This window comes from Theobroma cacao, chromosome 1 (genome assembly GCF_053813885.1).
Source record: "Theobroma cacao isolate CCN51 chromosome 1, ASM5381388v1, whole genome shotgun sequence".
In the NCBI taxonomy this organism is placed as follows: Eukaryota; Viridiplantae; Streptophyta; class Magnoliopsida; order Malvales; family Malvaceae; genus Theobroma; species Theobroma cacao.
The window spans coordinates 37,876,367-37,894,549 of NC_142639.1; the positions used below are offsets into that span (position 1 = coordinate 37,876,367).

The 18,183-nt window shown below is 37.5% G+C and overlaps 3 protein-coding genes, 1 non-coding gene and 1 pseudogene across 6 annotated transcripts; 3 read left to right on the forward strand and 2 right to left on the reverse strand.

The window, feature by feature from the left end:
* Positions 1 to 381: 381 nt before the first annotated feature.
* Positions 382 to 4,365, forward strand: LOC18613780 (RING/U-box superfamily protein). Its single transcript, XM_018113998.2, has 7 exons — positions 382 to 911; positions 1,119 to 1,421; positions 1,565 to 1,773; positions 1,859 to 1,907; positions 2,005 to 2,094; positions 2,217 to 2,279; positions 2,397 to 4,365. Exons 1-7 carry the CDS (start codon positions 744 to 746, stop codon positions 4,005 to 4,007), a joined length of 2,493 nt encoding a protein of 830 aa, XP_017969487.2. The 5' UTR covers positions 382 to 743; the 3' UTR covers positions 4,008 to 4,365.
* A 907-nt stretch (positions 4,366 to 5,272) lies between these two features.
* On the reverse strand, positions 5,273 to 6,894 carry APG8H (Ubiquitin-like superfamily protein). The gene is made up of 5 exons (XM_007051185.3): positions 6,746 to 6,894; positions 6,575 to 6,630; positions 6,161 to 6,213; positions 5,732 to 5,850; positions 5,273 to 5,639 (listed from the first exon to the last, which is right to left on the reverse strand). The coding sequence occupies exons 1-5, from the start codon at positions 6,783 to 6,785 to the stop codon at positions 5,524 to 5,526; spliced, it is 384 nt and encodes a 127-aa protein (XP_007051247.1). The 5' UTR covers positions 6,786 to 6,894; the 3' UTR covers positions 5,273 to 5,523.
* Positions 6,895 to 6,965: 71 nt separating this feature from the next.
* Positions 6,966 to 7,038, forward strand: TRNAF-GAA (transfer RNA phenylalanine (anticodon GAA)). The gene has a single exon. It is a non-coding gene; the product is annotated as a tRNA-Phe (tRNA).
* Positions 7,039 to 7,246: 208 nt separating this feature from the next.
* On the forward strand, positions 7,247 to 16,302 carry LOC18613782 (Transducin family protein / WD-40 repeat family protein). 3 transcript variants are annotated; one of them, XM_007051186.3, is made up of 20 exons: positions 7,247 to 7,410; positions 7,491 to 7,780; positions 7,864 to 7,954; positions 8,114 to 8,196; positions 8,540 to 8,763; positions 8,858 to 8,975; positions 9,246 to 9,328; positions 9,505 to 9,720; positions 10,097 to 10,456; positions 10,804 to 10,966; positions 11,204 to 11,395; positions 11,782 to 11,991; positions 12,086 to 12,178; positions 12,442 to 12,656; positions 12,921 to 13,481; positions 13,568 to 13,648; positions 13,755 to 13,840; positions 14,545 to 15,288; positions 15,704 to 15,857; positions 15,954 to 16,302. In XM_007051186.3, the coding sequence occupies exons 1-20, from the start codon at positions 7,284 to 7,286 to the stop codon at positions 16,021 to 16,023; spliced, it is 4,161 nt and encodes a 1,386-aa protein (XP_007051248.2). In that variant the 5' UTR covers positions 7,247 to 7,283; the 3' UTR covers positions 16,024 to 16,302. The 3 variants fall into 3 exon arrangements, with proteins under 3 accessions (XP_007051248.2, XP_088662867.1, XP_017985492.1); XM_088806741.1 differs by lacking the exons at positions 7,247 to 7,410; positions 7,491 to 7,780 and having other exon boundaries at positions 8,118 to 8,196; XM_018130003.2 differs by lacking the exons at positions 7,247 to 7,410; positions 7,491 to 7,780; positions 7,864 to 7,954; positions 8,540 to 8,763 and having other exon boundaries at positions 8,177 to 8,196.
* A 28-nt stretch (positions 16,303 to 16,330) lies between these two features.
* Positions 16,331 to 17,111, reverse strand: LOC108661429 (chlorophyll a-b binding protein 16, chloroplastic-like; annotated as a pseudogene).
* Positions 17,112 to 18,183: the final 1,072 nt, after the last annotated feature.

Genomic DNA, 18,183 nt, shown 5'->3' on the forward strand with positions numbered 1-18,183 from the left:
TTTATTTTAGTGGAATAAAATCTAGAAGTGAAAATAGATTAAAACGGATGGGTTTCTCCTTTTCCTTTTTTATTTATGAATAAAAAGACCGTGCTTCTTATTTTGGGAAAAAACATAAGTTAAAAAAATAAAAAATTATAAATATATAAGTAAATGTAATTTGATTGAAACTTTTAAATTAAATTTAACTAAAATTAGAATTAAAGGGATAGTTAGCTTCTAAATACACAGCTCACTTCATTTATAAAATACATACTTCAATAAGATGTTATTACTCTTCTAAATATTTTTTTAATTTATGTTTTATAACAAAAACGAATTTTTGTGGCGTGAGGAACATTATTCACCACTTTATTTCCCAATTTTCATCCATTAATATTCCCTCCAGAGATTTTGTTTATTTAGACATCAAGAAATCTAGCAAGCAGAATATAACCGGTCACACTATTCTTTCCTCACCTTCCAAGTTCCCGGTAGGTAGCTTCCCGAATCCGTGCGCCGCCTCCTGTCCTCCGAATCTCACGTAATCAACTAATTATCTTTTTTATTTTCCCTTAACCAAACCACGATTGCCATATATGGAATATTATTGTCATAATCTATAAATCTGAATTAATTCTGTCTGTGCAAAACATAAACCCTAGATCTCCATATCTTTATTATTTTCTCCGCAGATTAACTTCCAATCGATCGGTATAGCGGTTAGGGTTTTTTTTTTTGAAGAATATTATCAAGAAACAGAGATGGACGACAGCTGTGCGGTTTGCGCTGACAATTTGGAATGGGTTGCCTACGGCGCTTGTGGTCACCGGGAAGTGTGCTCCACCTGCGTCGCACGTCTACGCTTCATCTGCAACGATGGCCGTTGCTGCATCTGCAAGACTGAGTCCAATGTCATCTTCGTCACTAAGGTTAGGGCTTTCTTCTTTCTTTTCATCGCCAATCTCAATTTCATTGTAATTATACCGTTCGATATTGTTTTTATTTGATTTAATTAGCCAATTCTTTCAAAACTTTACTGGAGAGTACCGATCGTTGTGCCAAGCCTAAGTTGTCTGTTACTTTTTTTTATATATATGTTATATATAAAAGTCTTCGTGGTTCTGGTTTCGTTCCAGGCTTTGGGGGATTACACAAGGATGATCAGTGACTTTTCTGTATTGCCATCTGAAGTGAGAGAAGGACGGGTGGGATCTTTTTGGTACCATGAGGATACACAAGCCTTTTTCGATGATGTTGATCACTACAGGATGATCAAAGCAATGTGCAGACTTTCTTGTAGTGTATGTGACAAGATGGAAGAGCAGTCGAATGAGGGGGCGAAACGACGGGCAAAGTTTAGGAACATTGAACAGTTGAAGGGTCATTTGTTTCATCGACATAAATTGGTTATGTGCAGCCTGTGTTTGGAAGGACGGAAGGTAAGTTGTTCAAATGAAAATATGACCATTCTGTTTCGTTAAAACTGTAAACCCATTGTTCTTTTTGAAGTGTCTTTGTTTGTACATCAATAAAAGCTGGCTGTATGCATCATTAGCTCACTGGTTTCCTTTGGATGATGTAGGTGTTTATCTGTGAACAAAAGCTATATACTAGAGCACAGTTAAACCAACATATAAACACGGGTGATTCTGAGGTGGATGGAACTGAAAGTGAGAGAGGTGGCTTCATGGGGCATCCAATGTGTGAATTCTGCAAGACCCCATTCTATGGGGATAATGAGTTATACTCTCACATGTCCACAGAGCACTATACATGTCATATATGCCAAAGGTACTCAGGCTATTCTTGGTACTGATTTTTGCAATACACCTTAAAGCAAGTGGGCTTACTTTTGCTTGTTCAATGTTCAATGCAGGCAGCATCCAGGACAGTATGAATATTACAAGAATTATGATGACCTTGAGGCAAGATGACTCCTATATTTCTTTGCTTTTCTTTTTTATTTCTTTTTCTCCTCTTAAAGTTAAAGTCAAATGTCATTTTGGAAATTGTCTGCCACAGATTCATTTTCGCCGAGATCATTACCTATGTGAGGATGAGGCTTGCCTTGCCAAAAAGTTTATTGTCTTTCAGTCTGAAGCTGAACTAAAGGTGACTTCTTCGAGCATATAAATTATGTGCATAATATATTTTGTTTGATTATGTCCTAGTATAGCTCAAGTTTTCCTTTTCTCATAAACTGTTCTTATTGTTTTTCATTTTTGTTCTTTCAGAGGCATAATACAATGGAACATGGAGGTCGCATGTCTCGTGCACAGCGTAATGCTGCTCTACAAGTATGTATAATCCGTCTGATCAAAGGACTTCTCATAAGTTGAATTTCCTAATTGATTGTATCCACTGATGAGTTGGTTACTTTTTGTGGTTTTGTTAATTGATTGTACTTTTTCCAGATACCAACAAGCTTTCGATATCGTCGAAGTAATGAAGATAATCGCCGTGGAAGAGGACGGACATTTCGGCGTGAGCTGTCTGATAACGACTATCAACTTTCCATGGCCATTGAGGCAAGTTTGGGGACTGCTGGTGATCTGCAAGCATCATCTACCGCACAGGTGGTCTCTGATCATGCAGATACAAATGATATTGACGCACTTGTTCAGCCTTTTGAATTATTATCTACAACAGATTCTGAATCATCGGCAAGATACCTTCAAGCATTGGGGGGAGGCTCCAGGGGTGCACCTTTGCAAGAATCTTCTTTTCCTCCTCTCCCCATTGGTCCCAGCACCAGCCAACAAAAGCCTAAACGTAGCTCAGAAGGTTTGGCTAACAACACCATGGCAGCACATCTACGGTGCCGGAAGAATGGGAATACAAATGTTTTCAATTCAGCTCAGGCATGGCCAGCAACAAGTCGCAGGCCTATGCAAGCATCAAGTAGTTCAACTCAGGTTGGAAGAACAACCAATGTTGCAGCCGTAACACCACATGGTACTGGTAATGGAGCTGCACAGTTGAGCTATGCAAGTTCAACTCAGGCACAGGCTCAGGTTCAGGCTCGACCGACAACAGCAGATGTATTAATATCATCTGGTTCTCGAATGAGCTCAGGCAACACAAGTAGGATAAGCCACTCTTCATCAGCTCCAAATCTTGCTAATAGTGGATTCTCGGAACCTTCCGTTTCTGATTTTCCTCCAGTTTCTGCTGCACAAAGGCACAAGCAGTCCTCAAGCAGCCAGGGGCAGATGAATGTGGAAGATGTTCAGACAGCCAACAAATCTTTGGTGGAAAAGATGCGAGCTGCTCTTGAATATGATGAAGAAAAATACAATGCTTTTAAAGAAATATCTGGACAGTATCGTCAGGGTTTAATAGATTCTGGCAGATATTTGGATTATGTAAAACAGTATGGCTTGTCACATCTAGTTCTTGAGCTGGCTAGACTCTGCCCCGATGCTCAGAAGCAGAAAGAGCTAATTGAGACCTATAATGCTAGTTCTCAAAGCAACGGTCTGCAGGATAATGGTGGGGCCAAAGGTGGTGTCTGGTCGAAGGATAATATTGCCTCTAAGAAAGGGAAAGGGAAGTCTTTGGATACTGCAATCAGTAATTCAAAGGATACCTTAGCCGATAGTATTGTGAGCAGTGTCAGGAAGTTGCAGTCAAGTTATATGCCTTCTGAAGAAGAGGTGGAGGTGCTATCAAAGGACGGTTACCGTCCTTCCAAAGGCAAATCAAAGGTGATGGTCGATGAACTGCGGGTGGAACTGAATTCTAGCAATCAGCCGTCAGTAATAATTGGGGGCCAAAATGATTCCTTATCTGTTAAACTGGGATCAGGGGATGGGGGTGGTGGTAGCAAGCAACGGAAGAAAACTTCAAAGTTTCACCGGCTGCGACTTGGTGATGGTTCAATGGCAGCACTATTGGATCATAAAAGTTCTGAGCCGGATCCTGAACCATTAGACAAGAAGTTTGACGGCAGCCAAAATTCCACCGGAGGATTGCCTATACGTGGTGTTTGGAAGAAGGGAGGAAGTCAGAAACTCTTTCCATAGGTTATATGCCAAAACCTTACTGGAAGATAGTGTTTGGCTCTAGGGAGGTCATAACTTTTATTGGAAAATGACCTAAAGTAGTCTTAAAAGTGATTTGAGTTTTGCTATGATGTTCCCAGAAGTTCTGGCAGTAGATGGAGAAGATTCCCGTTAATGCCAGAGTTTCCAAGGTGTTGTGAAAACTATCCTAGTTGTGTTGGCTTGTCCGATTTAACCACTTTTTGATGATACAGCATTGTAATTTTGAGGTGAGAAAGATCTATCCGGAGTCTGGACGTTGTTCGTTTTAGTGTTAAAAATATGCTATTTATTTAGAAAAAAAAAAAACATATACAGAGTTGAAGATTCTTTGTCTGAATATGTAGCTTCTTATTTGAGTATTTTATTTTCTATAATATGTACTTAAATGTTTATAATAGATAAAAAAAATACAGATGTTGGAGAAGTTTTTAATTGACGAAAATAGTTATATTTATTTATGTAAATAACTGATATTAGTAAGATTTATGTAATTTTTAAATATATAAAAAATTTTACTTGTATTAATGAATTTTATTAAAAATGTTATTTTATTATATACATATTACTCAATTTGTAAACAAGTTTTTTATTTACATTGAATATGTTTTTTAATTTTAATAGCATTTAATAATTTATAAATTAATGTTTAAGAATTTCAATTATATATAATTGAACCATTAATTGTTTTTTACATATAATTATTATTTAAAAATAAATAAAAAACAAATATTTATCAGATGACTGTAAACACTAGTACGAGTAAAGAAGCGGCATAGTAAATAAAAAAAACATAAGAACTATTGTATCAGCCATGAAAATAAAACAGGATTGCTGTGTTCTATGTACGTACGGAGATAAATTGATCCTTTAATTTAGTTGATTGAAGGGTTTAAATTTGTCATAATCCCCCTGCTCCTTATTTTGATATTTAAAAGATAATAATAAAACATTCACACTTAATAGTTCTTAAATTTGGTTTTGACCTTTAGAACTGAATGAAATTTTATCTTACTCAAACCGAAAACAAACTGATATGAGAAGTCAAGCCTAATGCAGAACCATGCTTATGAATATTCCTTTCAGTATAACATATTAAATCATGGGTACATTTTGTGGGTATTTTGACCTACTAAAATATCCATGTGGCTGTATGTAAAGCAAATGTAATAGCCTTTTCTTCACCTTTATATCCAAACTTTATAGTCAAAAGCAAGCATCATAGAAGCTGAATGGAGAGGTCAAAATTGAGAATAACATACAAAATGGATGTCAAATTTCCCAAAGTAGAACATATGTAAGCAATACATGGATAACTTTTAGGTTTCCCATCCAGTATGCAAGTGCATTGTTATTGATAGCATTAACTTGTAGGCATATATATGATTTACAGAATGAATGATGGTCCATAGATGCGACAACACCAACACCAGGCTGAGCTTCAACATTCAACATTAAACGGATGGGGACCAAGCTATTTTACGGTAATGTACACAGCTTATAGTTCAAAAATCTGATTACTAGCACAACCAAAGGTTTTCTCGCTGCTGTAACACATATAGAGAAATCCATCATCCTCTTTGAAAGATTCATATACAGAGTCCATAAGAGTAGCTGCAAACACAGATGATAGATGAGGGCTCAGAAAATGTTACACAACAGAACCATGTGAAAGAAACACAGTGCATAATCTTATCATGGCTTACCTGTTTGAGGTAAAGTATCCTTCACAAACACAAAGAGCGCTTTTCCAGGGGTCAGACGAAGTCTTAAGCTTAAGATGTGAATGAATTGTCCAACAGACATGTCTCGAGGAACCAGATACCTACAATTGAAACAGAGTGGCAAGAATTTATTCTGCCCTTTTATCCTTTTCTAACTAGTAATTCCAACTTTTGATATCCATACTTCTAATATTTAGCAATAATAGAACTGTGTTTTCAACTTTGGATCTTTTCATCTACACAATTCAACAAGCAAAATCTTAATAATCACACAAAGTAGAGAAAGAGTACGCATTATTAGTAGTCTTTCTTGCATTAGGCAGAGTTCTCCAACAAAGAATTATAAGGTATAAGACAGTAAGGCATGCAGTTGATAAGAACAAATTGCTATTGGGGTAGGCGGAAACTTACTTTTTCTTATCCATCTCAGGAAGATCGGCTTTTGAGTATCTTTCCACAACCACCTGCAAAATGAGAACAAAAAGATCAGATCACTCATTTTAGCAATTAAAAGCTTATTCTTTTTAATATAAGCCATATCCATTGAAGGGCAGAAGGGATTAAGTTCATCTAATCTAAAGTAGTAAGCTTGATTACAACTGTAGAGCATTAATCAAGACAACAACGTAAACCCAGCAGATAAAAAATTGAAAAATGATCATATTTTTAAGAACATTAACTTCCAGGCAATATCCCAAAGGCAGAATATTGGAAACACAAATAATGACTGATATTTATACAAAAAAAAAAAGGAACGAAAAAAAGAAAGGGAGGAAACCGTTTGACCAAAAATAAAGTCAAATGAGACGGAATCGGAAAACTTACGGGGACCCGATTGGGATATTTGGCAGTGATATCGCGGGATTCTTCGAGCCTTTGCTCTGCAATTCAATTTAGAAGAAAGAACAAATTAAATTAAAAAATAAACGGGGATTAGAAAGGAGGGTTTTTCTTTTTTTGGAAGAGGAAGATAAGAGAAGAGTTTGGGAATTAAACCGAATGTGAACTCGTCCTTGAAAGAAGGGATCTTCCCCATGGCAGTCGTTGAGTCGTGTTAAGAATGGAGAGAAGAAAGGAATTGGTAATACGCAATGGATAAAACTGGAAGGAGACGATGAACAATTATTTCAGAAGACACGCACCGACGCCAGGGATCTATAGAATTTAATTAGTTTAGGTTATAAATATAATATCTGGTACCGGTTACTGTCAACAAGCGGGGATAGCTCAGTTGGGAGAGCGTCAGACTGAAGATCTGAAGGTCGCGTGTTCGATCCACGCTCACCGCACTTTTAGATTGGGCTAACTGAACTTCTCATTCAGCCCACAAAACCCTTGTTTTTTTTTTTTCAACTTTTGATTGGGCTTAGGGCAAATTTAAAGCCCATAAACCCGTACAAATGGGCTAGTTTAGCTTTTTTTGTTTCTTTAAGCCCACTAAACAGTTCATAAGTCAAGTGCAAAACCTTTGCAACTTCAAAACAGTTTCGAGTTCCACTTTCATAGTTGGACGCAAAGCAGAAAAAGCTCAACTATGGCGGAGTTGCAGCTGAACCAAAGCCAGTGTCATCTACGTAGCAGCCAATACCTCGGAGAAATCTCAGCCCTTTGTTTTCTCCACCTTCCCTCTCACCTCTCTTCCCTCCCTTATCTCGTAGCCGGTAAAACTTTCTTCCCTCAAATCTTCCCCCCTCAAACTTTTTTTTATCTAAATATCTAATATTTCCTCTGTTTAAATCAGGTTCTGGTTCTCAAGTTCTCCTTTATGATCTAGAATCAGCGACAATGATACAATCTTTTCAAGTCTTTCAAGGCATTCGCGTACATGGAATCATTTGTAGCTTAACTCATAATGCGTTAACTTATAAAGTTGTTGTTTGCGGTGAAAAGAGAGTAAAGTTATTTAACTTAAGTTTTGAATTGGTGTCCAAGTCAAACTCCCAGAGTCAACCAGAGTTCTGTGCGGATTTGAGTTTAGATCATTCTTTGCCCAGGTTTAGTCATTGGGTTTTAGATGTTTTGTTCTTAAAGGTAAAATATTTTTTGTCTATTTTCATTTGACTGCAAAGTTCCATTCATTTTTTGTTAATGTTTGTTCTTGTATTGGGTGCTAGGACCATTGTCTTGCCATTGGATGCAGTGACAACTCTGTCCATCTTTGGGATATGTTAAACTCGAGCTTGGTTCTTCAAGTTCAGTCTCCAGGTTAGTTGCATCCAAATTCTGCAATTTTATGTACTCAATTCACCATTTCATGATGTTACATCAAGTTTTTGACTTTTAATTGATTTTTTTTAGTGAACTTTATTTTCCTTTTGTAACGTTTATTATTATGTTGAACATTTTTTTTTATTTCATATGTAGATAGGTGTCTTTTGTATTCCATGAGATTATGGGGTGACAATCTTGAAGCTCTTCGTATTGCTTCTGGTACAATTTATAATGAGGTGGCTTGTCTTTCCTTGCAATCAATTCTTCTCCTATTTCTTTTTAATGCTTTCACTGTCTTTGAAATTCTTTTTAGTGATTTAGTTAATGTAAAACCATTACTTCGCCAATTTTAAGTTTTTTTGGTTCTTGTTTAAAGTTTTACAATACTCATCCCTTAAACATGTCACCCTAGTTTTGTCCTTTTCCAATAACAGATTGAAATTGAGTGTGAAACCTGTTTGTTGTCATTATGCCATCATTATCATCGTCCTTATAGGTTTATACTCTGTAGTGGTTAACTTCAGTCGTTTGCACCATTGATATCAAGTGATTTCTTATTAACTTATTGACTTTGAGCAGATTATAGTTTGGAAAGTCGTTTGTCAACATGATTCTCCAAGTTTAACAAGTCCACTGGAAGATTGCATGAATTTAAGCAGTTCAAACCCAAACTTTATCAAGTGTCATGATCAGCAGTATAAAGCTGTTCACATATGTAGACTTGTTGGACATGAAGGTTCGATATTTCGCATTGTATGGTCTTCCAGTGGAGCCAAACTTGTTTCTGTTTCTGATGATCGTAGGTCAATAAGTTTTTTAAAAACTCCTTTCTTCTTATTGTTTTACTTTATTCTTGGAGTTATGTTATGCCTTAACATGGTATCTTTATCCATACAGTGCTCGTATCTGGACGATACATGTTGGACAGAATAATTGTGATGACAAAAGGGAGGTCATTGGTCCTGTGCTCTTTGGCCATAGTGCTCGGGTTTGGGACTGCTGTGTTTCTGATTCTGTAAGATTCATGTAATCCTGGTGCACTATTACTTGTACTATTCTTTCTGGCATATGTGAAATTTAACAAGAGCAGAGAACTAAGAAAATAATATCTGTGATAGATTTAAACTTTGAACTTGTTCTATGTAATTTCTAGTATGCTTTTGGTGTCCTTTCCATATTCCAAAATGTGGCATCTTAGCTGCATCTAGAATTAGTCTGTTTCCTAGCTTGGTTTTTAAATTATGAAGTTCTCTATCAGAAACTGATTTCCCATAGTTTCTGTTAGATAATTATTACTGCTGGTGAGGACTGTACATGTCGTGTCTGGGGTCTGGATGGAAAGCAGCATAGGATGATTAAGGAGCATATGTAAGTTGTAAATCCAGATTTTTATACTTAAGTTTATTTCTTCTTTTTGATATTTATGTGGCCTTTTATATTGAAACTGTGGTAATTTTAGGATGAAGTTGCTGTTGAATTAGCCCAAATCAGATCAAACTAATATTTTTGTATAATACACAGTATTAAAATATTTTTAATTGCAGAGGAAGAGGCATATGGCGATGTTTATATGATCTAGACTCTTCACTTCTCATTACTGCTGGGTTTGACTCCGCAATTAAAGTTCATCAGTTGCACACCTCTGTTTATAAGACATTGAACTTGGAGAAAGATGCTGAATCCAAAGATATAATTGAGGGAGCACAGATAAGCACTATTCGCATCCCAAATTCAATGGAGCATGCTGGACTCATGGATAGGTAAAAAGTTCAATGGACAATATAAAATTTTCATCATATTGCCTCTGAACATTGGCTTTTCCCTAAGATTCTATTACTATGCTCTTGAGTTTCTGCTCTGCTTGGCATGTCATATCAATGCCTCTTTAAGAAGGTACAAAAGTATTGGATATTCTATTGTGATGCTGGTATCTAACGTATTGTGATGCTGAATATTCTTGTGGTTGCTAAATATCTCTGTTGAAGGGCTCAAAACTGGTGCCTTGTGGGTCACAAACTTTTGTTCTCCCCCTATGCCTTAGCATTCTTTGCTCTACTTCTTTCATTTTTGTATTATTTGGTTATTTTGTATCATTTACTTATGGTCAATTGGCATTGTTGGTTCCTGTTGTTGCAGCAAAAGTGAATACGTGCGCTCCTTGTATTTTAAATGTGAAAATATCCTTTATGTTGCCACAAATCATGGTTATCTGTACCATGCTCTGTTATCTGAGACAGGGGATGTCAAATGGACTGAACTAGTCCATGTCACTGGAGAGGTTCCAATTGTTTGTATGGATCTGTTGTCCAAAAACCTTTCTGAACATGATTGCAGTATAGATGATTGGATTGCTCTTGGAGATGGTAAAGGAAATATGACAGTTGTTGGAGTCACTGGTGATCGCTCCTCACCTGAAGTGGGCTTCACCTTTACTTGGTCAGCTGGAGCAGAAAGGCAACTCTTAGGAACTTACTGGTGTAAGTCACTAGGATGTAGGTAATGACTTTTCTTTTTTAATCTGATGATATCTTGAATTTTGTTCTCTGTCAGGTTCTGTAAAAACCTACATACTAGTTTGTGAATTTTAAATTTCTTTATTGTTTGGATCATTTATAGACCCCATTTGCTGGTTAAGGCAATTGAGAATTGCTGGTTTGCTAATATGACTATTTGATTGGTAAAGAAGTGACCAACTTTTATACCACATGCCCAATGCTCTTCAGTAGGAGAATCTGTAATTTTCCTGCTGATTATCTGGCATTTTCAGTTGAGAGACATCTTAGTCTTATGCTTTACTTTGAAGATGTAGAGGATTTTGAATTTTCATCATTTCTGTTGTCTAGATATGTCTTCACCACTGATCCCAGAGGAGTTTTAAAGCTGTGGAGGTTGTATGACCCTTCACTATCTGTTTGTCATGATTCTGGAAGAATATCCCTTATAGCAGAATTCCCTTCATGTTTTGGAATACGAACAATGTGCTTGGATGTGTCATTTGAGGAAGAGGTATGTGTTAACCTTCTTTATGGCTAATCTGATTGGGCTTTCTCTCCTATGCTTTTAAGATGGAGTTTTTGATTCAAAACTAGAAAAGCCTTTTTAGTTTCAACATTGAAGAAAGTATTGTTAATGTGAAGCCAGATTTTGTTCAGTATGCTTTGTTTGCACAAAAAGGGATATATTGACGTTGGTATTACATATTATTTATTTACCTGATGTATCTTGTACTTAAAACTTTTGCAGTTGCTGGTCTGTGGAGATCTGCGTGGTAATCTGGTTCTATTCCCTTTATCAAAGGACCTGTTGCTGTGTATGTCAACCATATCAGGTGTAAAGATATCTCCACTAAGTTATTTCAAAGGAGCTCATGGGATTTCAAGCGTGTCCAATATTTCAGTTGCCAGATTGAGTTGCAATCAAATTGAAATTCGCTCGGTATGATCTCAATTCCAAGTAAAAGGCAAATGTTGGAATTATAACTCTGTCTTACTTTTTTCTCCCACAATGGAATTTCCTTGGAAGTTTTTACGATTCAAAGTTTATAAAACAAACAAATTTCTAATAAAGTTAAGATGTAACTTATATTATTTGTGCTCACTCAAGGAAAAGGGAACCTTATCTGTTAAGGAATTAATATGAACATCAAAGTAGCCTTAAAACAGGGACAATCATAGGGTAGCATAAATGATATTTAATGGTGTGATGCACTAAAACCTTTTGGAAATGGCTTGATGCAAGTCTGCCTGTGTGCTTTTGTATTTCTTCATATGCAAGCATGTTTTAGTGTATTAGTTCTTTTTCTATTTTCCTTTCTTGTTCAGACTGGAGCGGATGGGTGCATATGCTATTTAGACTATGACAAGGACCAAGAAAGTTTTGAATTTATAGGAATGAAACAAGTGAAAGAATTGAGTTTGATTGAATCTGTCTCTGCTGATTTCACGCCTGCTGATGATCTGGCAAACTGCAACTATGCAGCTGGTTTTGCATCAACAGATTTCTTAATATGGAATTTGATAACTGAGGCGAAGGTATTCTTCCTCCCCCCTTTCTTTCCTCCTTTGACAAAGGGGGTGCAGATGTTTAGGTTTTACATTTTGATTGCTAATGTGTTTGTTAGCACAGGTTGTGCAAATTCCATGTGGGGGATGGAGACGTCCTCATTCTTACTACCTTGGTGATGTACCAGAGATGAGGAACTGTTTTGCATATGTCAAGGTATGTTTAGTTCTAATGGTTCAACCTTCCTCCCTTGAGAAACTTCAGAAAACTGCATAATAATTATTCTCCAATTTATGTGATATTGCACCCGTCTATGACTATGGACTACTACCAAGTTAAGGCACTGTTGACAAGCACTCACCATTAAGCCACATCCTTGGAATTTCATGGATCAATAATCATATTTTCTGTCCTGTCTCCTGTTTCCTCAAGGTTGTTTAGTTTCTCTGCATGTCATTCATTTTCAATATCTTCTGCAGGATGAAATCATCTATATTCATAGGCATTGGTTACCAGGAAGTGGGAAAAAGATATTCCCCCAGAATTTACACTTACAGTTTCATGGAAGAGAGATGCATTCCTTATGCTTTGTCTATGAAAATTTGCAAGTTCAAGCAAATGAAGTGGAAACTTTAGTTGGCAAATCTAGTTGGATTGCAACTGGATGTGAAGATGGAACTGTGAGGTTAACTAGGTATGCTGATAGTCATCTTCCTTTTAGAATGTGATAGAATGCTCATCATTTTGGACACATGATTGATCTTATTTTCCCTGAAGAAACCTGGGATGATTGACCTGAGCTACGGCATTTGCATGTGCACTGCATATGCTATGTCATGTATTCTACGATACACGTACCTGTGATGTGTCTATATGTTCTTCCCTTGTTTTGTATCTCATTGATTCTTGAAAAGCTTAACCCTCAAATAGAGTATCTGATTGCATATGGTTGATTTAGGTTTACTCCTGAAATGGAGAATTGGTCCGCATCAAAATTGCTTGGGGAGCATGTTGGTGGATCTGCTATTAGATCAATATGCTTTGTGTCAAAGACACATATAATTGCTTCAGATGTGTCCAGCCTGCCTGGCTTGGAAAAGGGACAAAATGCCACTTCAGACAGCAAACAAAATCCATGTTTACTGGTTTCTGTTGGCGCAAAGCGTGTCCTGACTTCTTGGTTACTAAGAAATAGGAGACTGGATGAGAAGGAAGGAATATATGCTGGAGAAAACCATAATGGATGTGTAACTGGTTACGAATCAACAGTCAAACAGTGGTCATCATTGTCATTCCGGTGGCTCTCCACTGATATGCCGACTAAAAGTCCCACTGGAGGAAGAAATTACATAGTGAGTACAGCCAAAAATGTTTCTAGCCTCAATAATGATGCAAAGACCAGCTCAATTTTTCCAGAAAAGCAGGAAACAAAGTCAAAAACTTTCCCGGGGAATAAATATGAAGATGATTGGAGATACCTTGCTGTAACTGCCTTTCTTGTTAAATGTGCTGGTTCCAGGTAAGCTCTGCTGGTATCTTCCTTTTGTTTTTGTTTTTTTTCTAATAAAAAAGAAAATAAACTATTTCATTTTGTCTCTGTTGCAGGTTAACTGTTTGTTTTGTTGTTGTTGCTTGTTCGGATGCCACACTTGCATTACGGGCTCTGGTCTTACCACATAGATTATGGTAGTCACAAAGGGTCATTTCTATTTCAGTTAATGGTCATTATTAATTCCATTTTTAACACTTCTGCATGCATCATGATATTTATTTTGCTCCCTAATAAATTCAGGTTTGATGTTGCTTTATTAGCTTCCATGCCATCACCAGTTTTAGCGTTGCAGCATGTAGTTGTTCCTGTGCATACGCCTTCTAAAGGTACTCATTTCCTTGACTTCATGAGTGAGATTAAGAATACAGCATATTTTTCTCTAGAAATAAAGGATCCCTTCTTTTTCTTGAATTATTGTATCCAACCCTGACTACATAGTATTAGGGCTAAATTTTAGATTTATTTCTGTATTTTTATAGCATCTGCTTTATTTTCAGCTTGCTTGCCAGTTCTCTTCTTTCTTTTTTCTTTTTGGAATTTGCATAATTGTTGAATCAGGATTTCGTAATTAATGCCTTGGAATAGGCATCTAAGGCTCATGAAATCTATTCTTCACAAGTCACAATGTACATGGATGCCATTGCTTGCTTTGTATTTAAATTGTTTATCAGTTAAAGAGGTCTAGCTGTCCCCTTTGTTGGATTTTTTTTTTCATTTTTGTATTGTGACAATAGGGGAGGGAGGAATCCTTTTGGCTGAAGTTTGGATTAGTTGTAATAAGTATTTCCTAGGCAGGAAAAAGGGGGGAAATGAAACTGTAATATTGCATTTCAGCTAGAGGTTTGGGTATATTACAGCAAAAAAGAATTAATAAACAAAAGACACGTCATTTGAGTTGAATATAATTACAACATAAATTTATTTACTGCAATTAGGAACATCGAACTTACTCAATGTTTTGGATAAATGAAACATTTTACTTAATGACATCAAGTACTTGTTAACTCTTCTTGACAATCTTCATTAACAGGAAACATCCTGATTGGCAACCTGTACATTGTGATAAGTGGAGCTACTGATGGCAGTATCAGCTTTTGGGATATAACTGAGAGTGTTGAAACATTTGTGCAGCGAGTATCAAGCCTTAATATAGAGAAGTTCATTGATTGTCAGAAACGGCCACGCACAGGAAGGGGAAGCCAAGGTGGACGGCAGTGGAGATCATTGAACAATAGCATGTCTAAGAAAAGATTTGGTGGTAACTCAGTAACTAGGAAACCTGGAGATGCAGCTAATAGTGATTTGCTGTATGCAACATGTGGCACATCGTCAGAATTAAATGACCTTGAAAGCAGCTCAAAGAACTGTTCTCAAGCTATGCATAATGCTCTTCAGTTGGAAACAAGCAGAATTGATTCCTCGCCTGAGATATGTGAAATACAGCCTATACATGTTATGAGTAATGTACACCAATCCGGTGTGAATTGTCTCCATCTTTCAGGCATGGACTACCAAGGTTCTGAGAATTGTTTTCTGTTCAATATTGTCAGTGGGGGTGATGATCAAGCACTTCATTGTCTTCGATTTAAGCTGACACAATCATCAATGGACCTAGGTGCTAAAATTTTGACCACAGAAACAATAAAATCAACCATTCAATCTGAAAGTATTGAGAAGACAGTATATTGTAACAGCCAGAACCAGACCCAGAATTATCACATCAGATTCTTTAATCATCATAGAATCGCCACAGCTCATAGTTCTGCTATAAAAGGTCAGATAGTGATAACTCTGCTTAAATTCTTTCAAACTCTTAAATGTTGGTTTGTAGTCCTTATTTGAAAGGAATCTAAAATGTGCATTAGTTCACTTATTGCGTTTGAACTTGCAACCTCTTATTTCTCTGTTGCTGACAAATATTTGATACTGGTTGACTTACATCTTTTGCAAGTGCTGTTCTTAGGGGCCAACTAGGTCCTAACTTGAACACTTTCAGTTGGCCAGCAGTCTTCTGCAGAAATGAGAAGTTCCTATTTGCTTTTATCTCTATTTACCATCACAAAGAATATATTTTACCCTCACAAATTAAGGACAAATGTAAAGTTTCTAAGACCTCTGAGTCCCTGAGGCCTCTGGTTTATCCTAGCCATTGTTGTTACTTGTACTAAAAGCATGTTTTTTTAATGAAGGCATTTGGACAGATGGGACCTGGGTGTTTTCTACTGGTCTTGATCAGCGCATCAGGTGTTGGCTTGTTGGAGAGCATGGTAAACTAACTGAGCATGCTCATCTAATCATTAGCGTGCCAGAACCAGAAGCATTGGATGCGAGAGCATGCGGCAGGTCAGTGGAGCATTTATGTGCAAATGTTCATAGCTGGCAATCCTTTATTACGTTTATGGAAATTTTATCGAGATTCTTGTACTGGGTGTTTGTCAGGAACCACTATCAGATTGCTGTGGCTGGAAGAGGGATGCAAATGGTTGAGTTCTTTGCTGCTTTACAGTAAAAGATTTTACAGCAGCACCATATTGGTACCACCTTGTTGTGCAACTATTTTTGTATCAGTTCCTCACACTTGCCAGCTGATAGAGCTGTCACAACAAGATGCAATGAGATTATCACAAATTGGTCAACCATTTTTTTAAGTGCTGGTTGACTTGCGAATCTGAACAGTGTGGTCTGACTGACCACTTGTTTTAATTTCCATTAATGGGCAAAGCCCCATGGCAAAACAACAGAGCGTGGCTCCCTCAACTCTAATCAGACTGGATCGAGGGTTTCATTACATTGCATTACATCTTACAGTATCAACATGTAAAATATGTCAAATTTAATGAAAAGTTGAAAACCTGATAGGTGTTACTACTTTGATGATAAGTTCCAATACGAGTATAGTTTACATGATACACAACAGTTTAAAATTCACTTTCAAGGTACAAAGTTGGTAGCATATGCCCAAGCATTGTTGTGAACAGGGTCAGCGAGACGATCACCAAGGTTCTCCAGTGGTCCCTTTCCAGTTGCAATAGCCTGTACAAAGAATCTGAAAATTGAGAACATGGCAAGCCACCCGTCCTTAATCTCCTTCACCATAAGCTCAGCAAGTCCCAAGGGGTCAAAGCCCCCACCTGGGTAAAGAGGATCCGTGACCTCACCAAGAGGTCCGGCGGCAATGCGGTAACCCTCAACTTCACCCATGAGGATAACCTGGCAGGCCCGTACGGCCGAAATGCTCTGAGCATGAATTAGGCTGGATTCCCTAGATAGTCTAGACCACCCTCGCTGAAGATTTCAGCACCAGCCTTGAAGCACGCTGCCTCTACGAACTTGACACCATTTCTTAAGAGTAGTTATGGGAAGACAACCCAAAGTCCAAGCATTGCCCACCTGAAATGACTCGGTCTGAGAGCCCTGCAGTCTCCCACCCGTAGTCCCCAGGAAATTCCCCACGATCAGGACGGTTCCAGGGGCTCCCAGAGGGAGCAGCTGGCTTACCTGCTTTTTTCCTCATTGAGGCTACCATTGCCGCTGCGAACACTGGTTGAAAAGCTGTGTCTGTGCATTGAAAGACACGTCTTTTCCAGTGAATGGTAATGAGAGCAAGTATGTGTAACAAACAATTCATGATTGTGTGACTTGATGTAATGGCGCGATACGACGGTTTCTCTTACATAGGGTCTGGTGAGGTCCCCAATCCTATCCATGTGAATCTCCATCCTCTTTCTGATCTGATTGGCTTATGAGGTACAAGCATGCATTCAAAAATCTGACTTACCTTCTCGGTTTCTTCATATGGTGCTCACTTTCCACCAGCCCGAGTAACCGTGGAATTATGCATTTTGGGCTATTTATTGGGGTTCGTCGGTCTGAAGGCTAGCCCGTTAATGCAACATCGGCCTTTCTGTAAAGCCTACATCCCAGTGGTCATCGGTCAATCAGCTGACCGAAGGTAAACCAAGCCACCTCAAACAAAAACCTAACTAATAAAAAGATAAAAGATCAAGAAGATTCAAAGTCCACATCTGGCACACTGTAATGGGATTGCGTGACGGATATTATTTAGTTGTGCACTTGGCTGGGTTGACTGGCTATGTCAAGGGTTACCTGCCCCCTCATTGTGGTTGGATAAATACATTGAATCTGGCCCATGAAGAGGAGTCCGCGTATACGCATTTCTCCCTTTTTCACGTTGTACACGTTACTGATTTATCCTTAATAACATAGAGCATTTCTATCCTATTTAGGCCAACTTTCTTAAATAGAAATAATAGTCTGGTTAAATATAATGATCAGATTGTGGTTAAACACAGTTTTAATAACTCTTTACTCTAAAAAGTCAGTGTTAAAACATTTTCCTGACATAAAATTAGAATCAATAAGGGTAACATGGAAACGGCTGGCTGTCTTTCAGTCATTAATAATCTATTTCCTTGTTCTCTTTGGATGAGACTGAAGATATTTGAAGGGTTTGGTCCATCAATAATTCAGCTTAATTATTAATTGCGACATAATAACCAAAACAACATAAGGACGTACTACTGTTAATGTCATAGTTTCCAATTCTGTAATTGGCACCCATGTCCTGGTGAAAGACATAGTTCCGTATCCATTGGTTTCTGTGCCCCTTTTTAAATCGTCAAATTCAGTGCAAATTAAATACTGGCCA

Coding starts and splice junctions, on each gene's coding strand:
- APG8H (XM_007051185.3), bottom strand. CDS start 6,785: ATGGGGAAGATCCCTTCTTTCAAGGACGAGTTCACATTCG. Junction 6,631..6,745: donor CAAGGACGAGTTCACATTCG/GTTTAATTCCCA, acceptor ATTGAATTGCAG/AGCAAAGGCTCGAAGAATCC. Junction 5,851..6,160: donor CCTGAGATGGATAAGAAAAA/GTAAGTTTCCGC, acceptor TTTCAATTGTAG/GTATCTGGTTCCTCGAGACA.
- LOC18613780 (XM_018113998.2), top strand. CDS start 744: ATGGACGACAGCTGTGCGGTTTGCGCTGACAATTTGGAATGGGTTGCC. Junction 912..1,118: donor ATGTCATCTTCGTCACTAAG/GTTAGGGCTTTC, acceptor GTTTCGTTCCAG/GCTTTGGGGGATTACACAAG. Junction 2,095..2,216: donor AGTCTGAAGCTGAACTAAAG/GTGACTTCTTCG, acceptor TTGTTCTTTCAG/AGGCATAATACAATGGAACA.
- LOC18613782 (XM_007051186.3), top strand. CDS start 7,284: ATGGCGGAGTTGCAGCTGAACCAAAGCCAGTGTCATCTACGTAGCAGC. Junction 9,329..9,504: donor AGGATGATTAAGGAGCATAT/GTAAGTTGTAAA, acceptor TTTTAATTGCAG/AGGAAGAGGCATATGGCGAT. Junction 11,396..11,781: donor ATCAAATTGAAATTCGCTCG/GTATGATCTCAA, acceptor TTTCTTGTTCAG/ACTGGAGCGGATGGGTGCAT.